The 12,500-nt window shown below is 44.1% G+C and overlaps 2 protein-coding genes across 2 annotated transcripts; one reads left to right on the forward strand and one right to left on the reverse strand.

Moving 5' to 3' along the window:
* The first annotated feature begins 3,119 nt into the window (after positions 1-3,119).
* On the forward strand, positions 3,120-4,419 carry LOC123510199. Its single transcript, XM_045265099.1, has 2 exons — positions 3,120-3,153; positions 3,979-4,419. The coding sequence occupies exons 1-2, from the start codon at positions 3,142-3,144 to the stop codon at positions 4,333-4,335; spliced, it is 369 nt and encodes a 122-aa protein (XP_045121034.1). The 5' UTR covers positions 3,120-3,141; the 3' UTR covers positions 4,336-4,419.
* A 3,978-nt stretch (positions 4,420-8,397) lies between these two features.
* On the reverse strand, positions 8,398-9,516 carry LOC123510170 (keratin, type I cytoskeletal 9-like). The gene is made up of 2 exons (XM_045265038.1): positions 9,384-9,516; positions 8,398-9,089 (listed from the first exon to the last, which is right to left on the reverse strand). Exons 1-2 carry the CDS (start codon positions 9,393-9,395, stop codon positions 8,583-8,585), a joined length of 519 nt encoding a protein of 172 aa, XP_045120973.1. The 5' UTR covers positions 9,396-9,516; the 3' UTR covers positions 8,398-8,582.
* Between the last annotated feature and the right edge of the window lie 2,984 nt (positions 9,517-12,500).

The raw sequence follows: 12,500 nt of genomic DNA on the forward strand, positions 1-12,500 counted from the left end.
GAGAGAGAGAGAGAGAGAGAGAGAGAGAGAGAGAGAGAGAGAGAGAGAATAAATTGACAACATTGACAGAGGCAAGTCAAGGACAAAATAAATAACGATATGATTTATACTTCTCATAAAAAAGAAAAAGAAAAATAGAAAAAAAGAAAAGAAAAAATGTAATGCAAAAAAAATACAAAGAAAATATAACTTGAGAGAGAGAGAGAGAGAGAGAGAGAGAGAGAGAGAGAGAGAGAGAGAGAGAGAGATGTATGAAAACAAGAGACAATCAACAAAAGCAGAGGAGGAAGAAGAGGAAGAAGAAGAAAAAAAAATAATGATGATGATGATGATGATAATGATGATTATGATGGTGATGGTGGTGGCGGTGATGAAAATGATGAATATATAGAAGAAGAAGAACAAGAAGAACAACAAGAAGATGGTGATCATGATAGTGATGATGATGGTGATAATAATGGTGATGATGATGATGATATATTAGAACAAGATCGATAACACATCATAAGTACAAAATGGTAAGAAAAGAAAACACACACACACACACACACACACACACACACACACATTGACTACCTATAAGCAACAACTATGACAAACTAAGACAAAAACATACACAACTACATTAAAAGGACAGTAAAACAGCACCTTAGTTTCATTTTTCCATAATTATAAGTTTTTTTCTTCCCACTTTTCCATAAACTCAATCGTAAATAAAACTTTCCTTTCAGTTAATTTCATGATAAAAGAGAACATCCCTTCCTTGTACCGTCTTTCCAAGGTATAAAATCAAGTCTTTTTTTCTATTTCTGCTTTTTTTTTTTTAACTGACTCGTATATACACAACTTTTTCTTTCAATTAATTTCCTCATTAGAAACGTCCTCTGTTTTTCTTTACTCGTCAAGGTCCACAGCAGCCAAAGTCTCTTCGTTGGTGACACAGCACTTCTCTTTTTTTTCTCTTTTTTTTTTGTCACACGAGAGGGAAGAACAGCAAGCATATTGTGGTGAGCGTTTTTCGGACACCAAGCGTTTGTGCAACAGGGGAAATTTAATGAAGGTGAATGAAATGCATGACTTAATTTCAAGGTTTAGCGATCGGAGGGAGAGTCGTGTGAAAGTGAGTGCTTGGTAGAAAGTGATCTTAATAGGTTGGGAAAATCTATGTGAAGGTGACAGATGACTGGACCAATAAAAACGATAGAAATAATAGAGTGTACAAGTTAATGAAAATAATAGTGGTGTGAAAGTGAGTGTTTTGGAGAAAGTGATCTTAATAGGTTAGGAAAAATGTATATGAAGATGACAGATGACTGACCAATAAAAACAATAGAGATAACCTAGTGTACAAGTAAATGAAGGTGATTTATTTATATACACAGTGAGCTGAAATGTGAAGCAGAGTCTTTGAAAATGGATTTGATATGTTGTAAGCGAAATTGATTGACGATTCTGCTAAGTGAAAGACGTTGAGTGTTTATGAGGAAGGCATGTGTGGTGACTTCATGACAAAAATGACAGGGAAAAAAACATATACAGGTAACTTAAAAATCATTGTGGTTTTCGTTAACAAAAAAACTGATGGTGCTCAAGTAAGAATCTGGGGAGTCATATGAAGGAGAGGGAGGGAGTGAAAGATGGAAAGTGATCTCGATTCAGTGTAAATAATAAATAGAGACAAAAAACGATCATATGAAGGTGATATATCTTACTTATGAACTTAACACAATGCTAAATCCCAGAATGAAGTTATTTATTGAGTCTTCCTATTCACAGCATAAATGTAGAATGATTTATCTACTTTTTTTTGGAAGGGTAACTAAGAAAAAATGAGGTTAAACATCTAAAGGTGCTCTTCTTGACCTATCAGAGACAATAATGCAAATGCAAATGTGTGTGTGTGTGTGTGTGTGTGTGTGTGTGTGTGTGTGTGTGTGTGTGTGTGTGTGTGTGTGTGTGTGTGTGTGTGTGTACTCGTGTTTTTTTTATTGCATTCAGGAAGAAAAGCTGCAAGGTAAGTAGAAGGCGGCAAGTTTTTTCCTTCTCTCTCTCTCTCTCTCTCTCTCTCTCTCTCTCTTTTTCTACTTGGTATTTTTATTTGTAATTTTCCTCCACTTAATTCTCTTCCTCGTCCTCCTTCTCCTCGACCTCTTCTTTTTCTTTCTCTCTCTCAAATACACAACACACAGTGGAACAAGGTGAAAGAAGACATCAACATCTTATCTATTAATTTAACGAGCAGAATGTAAATTTACCTGCAGCGAGAGACAACAAAATCTTGATTAGAAACAATTTAAGGAAGTTTCTCAAGTGGGCATTAACAACGAATAAACTTTAGTACCAGCCACTACCTACACCACTAAATACCTGCAGGTCTGGCTAAGGGCACACAGCATTCTACCTCTCCAATTACCAGCAAAGCCTTCCTCGTTTAGTCGTGCAGGAAATAGGAAAGATACGTAGTGATCAGATAAACTTGAGGTCACTCCTGCTTACGTTGAGGTAGATAAACGAGGAAGGAATGATGGAAACCTGAATATAGTATCAGTATTAATGATGACTACGGCACCTCTTTGATTTGAAAAAATAAAGCAAATGGTAGTAATATATTCAAGTTACCTATTCAGTTTTCTGCCACTAGTTAGAGTTTAAATTATATTGCAACGCTGTACTAGAAAACGTTTTATTTAGCCAGACAAGAGGCAACAGGAAGACAAGGATGAAAAAATGTATTTCCTCAGGCGTTAAGAACATGAAAAATTGAACTGTGTGTGTGTGTGTGTGTGTGTGTGTGTGTGTGTGTGTGTGTGTGTGTGTGTGTGTGTGTGTGTGTGTGTGTGTGTGTGTGTGTGTGTGTGTGTGTGTGTGTGTGTGTGTGTGTAATACATTCATACACGCAAAAATGGCACCAGAGACGACGCCCTCACACGCAAAACACAGACATGGAACTTCTGGAAACAATTGTCATATTTTTCTTTCTTTTTAGCCCTTTTACACAATGAATGCCATGCGAGGGAAGGAGGTATGCGTGGGTGGGGAGGTGACGGGTGCTGGAGGGCGATGGGTGGAGGATGTGGGATGCTGTATATAAGATGACACAGTATGCAGATGTCAACACTTGTATCCTCTCCTTCCACCGCCATGAAGTCTCACGTGAGTACACACACACACACACACACACACACACACACACACACATACTCATCATCTTAAGCAGCGCTACCACCATCACAATCATCAGTTTATTGTGTCCTTTTCGTATAAAGCTATTCCTCGCTGTGTTGAAATACCAAGTTACAGGACATCGAAATGACAGAAAGGTTGCAGAACCTCAAGATATTTCGCCGTTCATGTATCTTGATTTGATGTGCACTGAGAGGCATCATCGGGAACCAGTCCAACCTAATTTTCTAGAGCTGCAAGTAATAGAAGTAGTAGTAGTAGTAGTAGTAGTAGTAGTAGTAGTAGTAGTAGTAGTAGTAGTAGTAGTAGTAGTAGTAGTAGTAGAAGTAGTAATAGTAGTAGTAGTAAAAGTTGTTGTTGTTATGGGTGTTGTTATTGCTGTTGTTATTGTTATTGTTGTTTCTACTGACGTTGCTTTTGCTGCTTCTGCTTCTTTTGTTTAGTAGCAGCAGCAGCAGCAGCAGCAGCAGCAGCAGCAGCAGCAGTAGCAGTAGCAGTGGTAGCAGCAGCAGCAGTAGTAGCAGTAGTAGTAGTAGCAGCAGCAGCAGCAGCAGCAGCAGCAGCAGCAGCAGCAGCAGCAGCAGCAGCAGCAGCAGCAGCAGCAGCAGCAGCAGCAGCAGCAGTAGTAGTAGTAGTAGTAGTAGTAGTAGTAGTAGTAGTAGTAGTAGTAGTAATAAAACACTTATAGTAGTAGCAATTATGGTGATGGTGGTGGTGGTGATGGTAGCTAAAGTACCAACAGCAGCAGCAGCAGCAGCAGCAACAGTACTAACACGTAAAACTTCGTCACCGCAGGTTATTGTTGCTATCGCCATGGTAGTCGTCATGGGCCTGAGCAGCGCTGAGGCCAAGGCTGACGCAGAGGCGCGCCCTGGCTACGGCAACTACTACTACGACTACAGGAACGCCCGCCGTCGCAACGTGTTCCTCGACTATGACTCGTTTGACCGCGACAAGAGGGAGGCGGGGGCCGAACCCACGAAGAACACTGAAGCTGAGGGAGAAGCAGAGGACCCAAGCGAGCACCAGGTCTTTAAGAGGGCCGCTAAGGCTGAAGCTGAGGCTGAAGCTGACGCCTCCTACGAGGGTTACGGCTGGCGCTACCCCTACAAGTACCCATACAACCCCTACCGCCGCTATTTCTGGAAGTAGTTCTTGAGGTGACTCACTGACTCCGTGGACTTCACTGTTTGCCCTCAGCATCACGTAGCGTAGAGGAAATATTGTAAAAGAGCAATAAAATATACATAAAGGATACCTATAGCATTCAATCGAGTGACTTGAGTTTCTATGTGTGTCCTGCGTGGCGGTGACAGTGACGCGCAGCTGTGATGAGTGTGCAGGTACACCAGAGTGTCTCCATGACGCGACACTTCCCGCCACGCCCAACCACGCCTGCACTGCACATTCACTACCTAGTAACACAAAGAAAATAACTCTCTCTCTCTCTCTCTCTCTCTCTCTCTCTCTCTCTCTCTCTCTCTCTCTCTCTCTCTCTCTCTCTCTCTCTCTCTCTCTCTCTCTCTCTCTCTCTCTCTCTCTCTCTCTCTCTCTCTCTCTCTCTCTCTCTCTCTCTCTCTCTCTCTCTCTCTCTCTCTCTCTCTCTCTCTCTCTCTCTCTCTCTCTCTCTCTCTCTCTCTCTCTCTCTCTCTCTCTCTCTCTCTCTCTCTCTCTCTCTCTCTCTCTCAAAACGGGATAGCGGCTGCCTTCCGTCACCCCTTCCCGCCAGGCTAGTGGTGCTGAAGGTGACGCATTGCCCGCCTGGCTATATAACAAGGCGGCAGGCGGTGACAGGCATCACTTGCAGTTGTGCACCTCAACATGAACAGCAAGGCAAGTCTTTCCTACACGCTCATTGTACTACTTGTAAAACATCACGTGTACAGTCACACTTACACCCAGAATAGAAACATATACTCAGAAGACATGCAATGCAATACCACTAGTAACATTCTAAGCACTCTGGCACTGAAACATTTACACCTGCACTTTATATCTAAACCCTCTGCAGTCACTGCCTTGTGCCAACAAACTGGTGTACAACAGTTAATTTCTACCTTCACTATATGCGTGTGCTTCTGTATAGTTACTCTGCACAACCATGATATGGTAACCTTCCTGCCGCAGGTCATCGTTGGCGCCATCGTGGCCGTCCTGTTCGCGCTGGCCGGTGCTGAGCCAGAGCCGGAAGCTGAGCCCGGCTACCTCTTTGGTGGCGGACGTGGCGGCGGCTTCTCCCGTGGAGGCGGTTTCCACAGTGGCGGACATTATGGTTACTACCGTGGCAAGAGGAGCGCTGACGCCGATCCCGAGCCCGGCTTCCGTCACCATGGCGGTTCCAGTGGCGGATTCTCCCGTGGAATCAGTTTCAGCAGTGGCGGACATAGTCACTACCTTGGCAAGAGAAGCGCTGACGCCGATCCCGAGCCTGGCTTCATTTACCATGGCGGTTACAGTGGCGGTTTCTCCCGTGGAGGCGGTTTCCGCAGTGGCGGATATGGCCACTATATTGGCAAGAGGAGCGCTGACGCCGATCCTGAGCCCGGCTACCGTTCCTTTGGCGGTCGCGGAGGTCACTTCAGAGGGGGTTTCACCGGCTTTAGTTCCGGCGGAGGCAGCGCTTACTACGGCTAGAAGTGTTGATGCTGATCTAGGGCCCACGATTTCCTTTATTACGGCGGCAGGCGGCTGCAGCTGCAGCACGAGCCATCCGTTCTGTAGGAAGCGAGGGTTCTCTTACAGCTGATGAGGACACTGCTTGTGTACCCTGTCTAAACCAATGGGCGCAAATACCTAAAATATATGATACGTAAAATACTTTTCTCTGTTTTGAAATCCCATAAAAGACAAAAAGTCACTGAATATAAAAGGAACTGTTCCTTTCTCATATTTCCGTTCTAGCTTTAATAATGTAAAGAAAGAAGGAAAAACTATACTTTGAGAAAACTCACAGAGGATAAATTGTGTTTCAGTATCGAGTTTTAGCGGTGAAGTAATCATTACATGCAGAATGGCAGCAGTGGGCGAGGAAGGGACGGGTGTGGCAGTGGCAGTGTATTGTGTTGGAGCAGGTGGTTAAGGCGTCAGTGTGCAGCATAGAGAGGTTCTGTGTGCTGCCACTGTGTAATACTAAAAGAGAATATGGAGGCGCGTGGCTGCAAGTTTCCTAGATTTAACGATGAATTTCCTGAGTTTTGATGATTTAACTTTGTAGTTAATGTAGACGAATTTAGTAAGTGAACTCATTTGCAATTTCTTTTCAGTAATGCTTAACTAAAAAGAGAGAGAGGCTGAAGTAAGGTGAAGAATATATACACCTGTAAGAAAAGGAGGGACAATCACTACCGTCTACAGGGGGAGGGACACAGACTCTGAGACAAACATCCATCCCTCATAACAAACACTGGAGCTGATGCCATTCTCTCTCTCTCTCTCTCTCTCTCTCTCTCTCTCTCTTTATGCAAAACCCGACTCCTTGTTTCCAATACGAAAAATAATCGACAATATTTTTGTTGTGCAGAATTTTGGTCATTATTTCTTGTCACACTAAGTATTTCGGAAAGCTTTATCCCATAGTGAGAGTTGTCGAAGTAGTAGTAGTAGTAGTAGTAGTAGTAGTAGTAGTAGTAGTAGTAGTAGTAGTAGTAGTAGTAGAAGTAGTAGTAGTAGTAGGTAGTAGTAGTGGCTAAGGTGGTGAGCGTGGGATCGGGCAGACGTCCATGCGTAGGTTGGAATTCCACCATGTACAGCCTTAAAACACTTTGCCATTTGCCGAGTGTTTTAAAGTTACCTACATATCACCATGATACCCAGGTTCTAGGTGGTTACACTCAAGATGGGCTTGGGTGGTGATATGGGCCCTAATGTGGCTATAAATAAAATGGCCTGCGCCACTAATGGGCGGAAACTGAACAGCGCTTCCCATACTTAAAGTGTGCCTACAGCCGCTATAGGCCTTACCGTAAAAAAAAAATAATAATAATAGTAGTAGTAGTAGTAGTAGCAGTACCGATAGCAGTAGTAGCAGCACCAGCAGTAGCAACAACAACAAGAAAAACAACCGCAGGAGAATCTACATACAAATCAAGACGGCAATCCCAAACAGGTTCACACACACACACACACACACACACACACAGACATACATCTTTCACACTCATTGCTCTTCCAATTTTTATAACAATAATAAACGATAATAAATGATAATTATAATACTGATAATAACATTAATAATAATAGTAATAATAAACACAATAATACTAATAACAGTAATTACAATAACAATAAAAAAACAATAACGATTAAAACAATAATAATATTAATAAGATGATCATTCACAGCGAAGCTAAAGACAACGCTGTATTTTGAAATGCTTCCACACCTTATGGGACAACCTCGGACAGGCTCTAATAAATGGAAACAATTTACATAATTTTATGGTTACAATGATGTCTTCATTAAAATTCTATGCAATAAATATAAAATAAGCTAGGAAAAAACAATTAATCATACATGTGGTCTTTCAAATTACCTCTTCTGACAATCAAGATTATCCTGAAATACATTCATCACACCTGAAGGAACTTTTTGCGACATCCTCAGCGCCACAGGAACAAACGATGGACACTGTGTCCGCCACACTCCCACCCACCGAGCCCAAAGTGAATGAAGCAAAGCCATTCAACTGGGCGCCATCACACCACAACTGCCACCCATCTGATCTTCACCAAGCATGGCAGCGCACCATCCTCTCTGCAGCACCACCCTCAAGACACATCATAAAAATACACGCAACTTCCCATAACTGTTAACTGTTTACCAAGAATTAAATCAATAAAAAATACAATAAATCACACACACACACACACACACACACACACACACACACACACAGGGTAGCTCAGTGGTTAGAGCGCTGGCTTCACAAGCCAGAAGACCGGGGTTCGATTCCCCGGCCAGGTGGAGATATTTGGTTGTGTCTCCTTTCACGTGTAGCCTAGCAGTGAGTAGGTAGGAGATGTAAATCGAGGAGTTGTGACCTTGTTGTCCCGGTGTGTGATGTGTGCCTGGTCTCAGGCCTATTCGAAGATCGGAAATAATGAGCTCTGAGCTCGTTCCGTAGGGTAACATCTGGCTGTCTCGTCAGAGACTGCAGCAGACCATACAGTGAAACACACACACACACACACATTAAAGAGAAATAAAAATGTTAAATGAGATGTGATGTATTTATTTTTTTCATAATTGCGCCCATTGGTTCAGACAAGCTACACAAGCAGTGTCCTCATCAGCTGTAAGAGAACCCTCGTTTCCTACAGAACGGATGGCTCGTGCTGCAGCCGCAGCCGCCAGCCGCCTTAATAAAGGAAATCTTGGGCTCCAGATTATCATCAACACTTCTAGCCGTAGTAAGCGCTGCCTCCGCCGGAACTAAAGCCGGTGAAACCCCCTCTGAAGTGACTTCCGCGACCACCAAAGGAAAGGTAGCCGGGCTCAGGATCGGCGTCAGCGCTCCTCTTACCAATATAGTGGCCATATCCGCCACTGCGGAAACCGCCTACAAGGGAGAGACCGCCACTGTAACCGCCATGGTTAATGAAGCCAGGCTCGGGATCGGCGTCAGCGCTCCTCTTGCCAATATAGTGGCCATGTCCGCCACTGTGGAAACCGCCTCCACGGGAGAAGCCGACACTGTAGCCGCCATGGTGAAAGTAGCCGGGCTCGGGATCGGCGTCAGCGCTCCTCTTGCCACGGTAGTAACCATAATGTCCGCCACTGTGGAAACCGCCTCCACGGGAGAAGCCGCCGCCACGTCCGCCACCAAAGAGGTAGCCGGGCTCAGCCTCCGGCTCTGGCTCAGCGCTGGCCAGCGCGAACAGGACGGCCACGATGGCGCCAACGATGACCTGCGGCAGGAAGGTTACCATATCATGGCTGTGCAGAGTAACTTTACAGAAGCACACGCATATAGTAAAGGTAGGAATTAACTGTTGTACACCAGTTTGTTGGCACAAGGCAGTGACTGCAGAGGGTTTAGATATAAAGTGCAGGTGTAAATGTTTCAGTGCCAGAGTGCTTAGAATTTTACTGGTGGTATTGCATTGCATGTCTTCTGAGTATATGTTGCCATTCTGGGTGTAAGTGTGACTGTACACGTGATGTTTTACAAGTAGTACAATGAGCGTGTAGGAAAGACTTGCCTTGCTGTTCATGTTGAGGTGCACAACTGCAAGTGATGCCTGTCACAGCCTGCCGCCTTGTTATATAGCCAGGCGGGCAATGCGTCACCTTCAGCACCACTAGCCTGGCGGGAAGGGGTGACGGAAGGCAGCCGCTATCCAGTAACTGATATTCTTTCATTTTGCTTTTTTCTTTTCTTTTACCAGTGTAGAAGTGAAGGTTGAATATCATGGTCACAAGACACAGCGAAAACTGCTTTGGAACGCGCAACTCTCAAGATCACCATGGGACGGGAATATATATAATGCTACTGTCGCCGCCACCTGGCACTTCCCGCTGCACACCTCGCCATGAACACCCAGGTGAGCTGCTCGCGCACACACACACACACACACACACACACACACACACACACACACACACACACACACACACACACACACACACACACACACACACACACACACACTTTAAGAGAGAGAGAGAGAGAGAGAGAGAGAGAGAGAGAGAGAGAGAGAGAGAGAGAGAGAGAGAGAGAGTGGGAGTGGCGGAGAGAAGTGGGAGGGCATTTTGCGTGTGTTTCTGTATAGTTACTCTGCACAGCCATGATATGGTAATCTTCCTGCCGCAGGTCATCGTTGGCGCCATCGTGGCCGTCCTGTTCGCGCTGGCCGGTGCTGAGCCAGAGCCGGAGGCTGAGCCCGGCTACCTCTTTGGTGGCGGACGTGGCGGCGGCTTCTTCCGTGGAGGCGGTTTCCACAGTGGCGGACATTATGGTTACTACCGTGGCAAGAGGAGCGCTGACGCCGATCCCGAGCCCGGCTTCCTTCACCATGGCGGTTACAGTGGCGGATTCTCCAGTGGAAACGGTTTCAGCAGTGGCGGACATAGTCACTACCTTGGCAAGAGGAGCGCTGACGCCGATCCCGAGCCTGGCTTCATTTACCATGGCGGTCACAGTGGCGGTTTCTCCCGTGGAAGCGGTTTCCGCATTGGCGGATATGGCCACTATATTGGCAAGAGGAGCGCTGACGCCGATCCTGAGCCCGGCTACCGTTCCTTTGGCGGTCGCGGAGGTCACTTCAGAGGGGGTTTCACCGGCTTTAGTTCCGGCGGAGGCAGCGCTTACTACGGCTAGAAGTGTTCATGCTGATCTAGGGCCCACGATTTCCTTTACTACGGCGGCAGGCGGCTGCAGCTGCAGCACGAGCCATCCGTTCTGTAGGAAGCGAGGGTTCTCTTACAGCTGATGAGGACACTGCTTGTGTACCCTGTCTGAACCAATGGGCGCAAATACCTAAAATATATGATACGTAAAATACTTTTCTCTGTTTTGAAATCCCATAAAGACAAAAAGTCACTGAATATAAAAGGAACTGTTCCTTTCTCATATTTCCGTTCTAGCTTTAATAATGTAAAGAAAGACGGAAAAAACATACCTTGAGAAAACTCACAGAGGATAAATTGTGTTTCAGTATCGAGTTTTAGCGGTGAGGTAATCATTACATGCAGAATGGCAGCAGTGGGCGAGGAAGGGACGGGTGTGGCAGTGGCAGTGTATTGTGTTGGAGCAGGTGGTTAAGGCGTCAGTGTGCAGCATAGAGAGGTTCTGTGTGCTGCCACTGTGTAATACTAAAAGAGAATATGGAGGCGCGTGGCTGCAAGTTTCCTAGATTTAACGATGAATTTCCTGAGTTTTGATGATTTAACTTTGTAGTTAATGTAGACGAATTTAGTAAGTGAACTCATTTGCAATTTCTTTTCAGTAATGCTTAACTAAAAAGAGAGAGGCTGAAGTAAGGTGAAGAATATATACACCTGTAAGAAAAGGAGGGACAATCACTACCGTCTACAGGGGGAGGGACACAGACTCTGAGACAAACATCCATCCCTCATAACAAACACTGGAGCTGATGCCATTCTCTCTCTCTCTCTCTCTCTCTCTCTCTCTCTCTCTCTCTCTCTCTCTCTCTTATGCAAAACCCGACTCCTTGTTTCCAATACGAAAAATAATCGACAATATTTTTGTTGTGCAGAATTTTGGTCATTATTTCTTGTCACACTAAGTATTTCGGAAAGCTTTATCCCATAGTGAGAGTTGTCGAAGTAGTAGTAGTAGTAGTAGTAGTAGTAGTAGTAGTAGTAGTAGTAGTAGTAGTAGTAGTAGTAGTAGTAGTAGTAGTAGTAGTAGTAGTAGTAGTAGTAGTAGTAGTAGTAGTAGTAGTAGTAGTAGGGAGGCGGTAGTATAGTGGCTAAGGTGGTGAGCGTGGGATCGGGCAGACGTCCATGCGTAGGTTCGAATCCCACCATGTACAGCCTTAAAACACTTTGCCATTTGCCGAGTGTTTTAAAGTTACCTACATATCACCATGATACCCAGGTTCTAGGTGGTTACACTCAAGATGGGCTTGGGTGGTGATATGGGCCCTAATGTGGCTATAAATAAAATGGCCTGCGCCACTAATGGGCGGAAACTGAACAGCGCTTCCCATACTTAAAGTGTGCCTACAGCCGCTATAGGCCTTACCGTAAAAAAAATAATAATAATAGTAGTAGTAGTAGTAGTAGCAGTACCGATAGCAGTAGTAGTAGCACCAGCAGTAGCAACAACAACAAGAAAAACAACCGCAGGAGAATCTACATACAAATCAAGACGGCAATCCCAAACAGGTTCACACACACACACACACACACACACAGACATACATCTTTCACACTCATTGCTCTTCCAATTTTTATAACAATAATAAACGATAATAAATGATAATTATAATACTGATAATAACATTAATAATAATAGTAATAATAAACACAATAATACTAATAACAGTAATTACAATAACAATAAAAAAACAATAACGATTAAAACAATAATAATATTAATAAGATGATCATTCACAGCGAAGCTAAAGACAACGCTGTATTTTGAAATGCTTCCACACCTTATGGGACAACCTCGGACAGGCTCTAATAAAATGGAAACAATTTACATAATTTTTATGGTTACAATGATGTCTTCATTAAAATTCTATGCAATAAATATAAAATAAGCTAGGAAAAAACAATTAATCATACATGTGGTCTTTCAAATTACCTCTTCTGACAATCAAGATTATCCTGAAATACATTCATCACAC

The sequence above is a fragment of the Portunus trituberculatus genome, chromosome 28 (genome assembly GCF_017591435.1).
Source record: "Portunus trituberculatus isolate SZX2019 chromosome 28, ASM1759143v1, whole genome shotgun sequence".
Classification (NCBI taxonomy): domain Eukaryota; kingdom Metazoa; phylum Arthropoda; class Malacostraca; order Decapoda; family Portunidae; genus Portunus; species Portunus trituberculatus.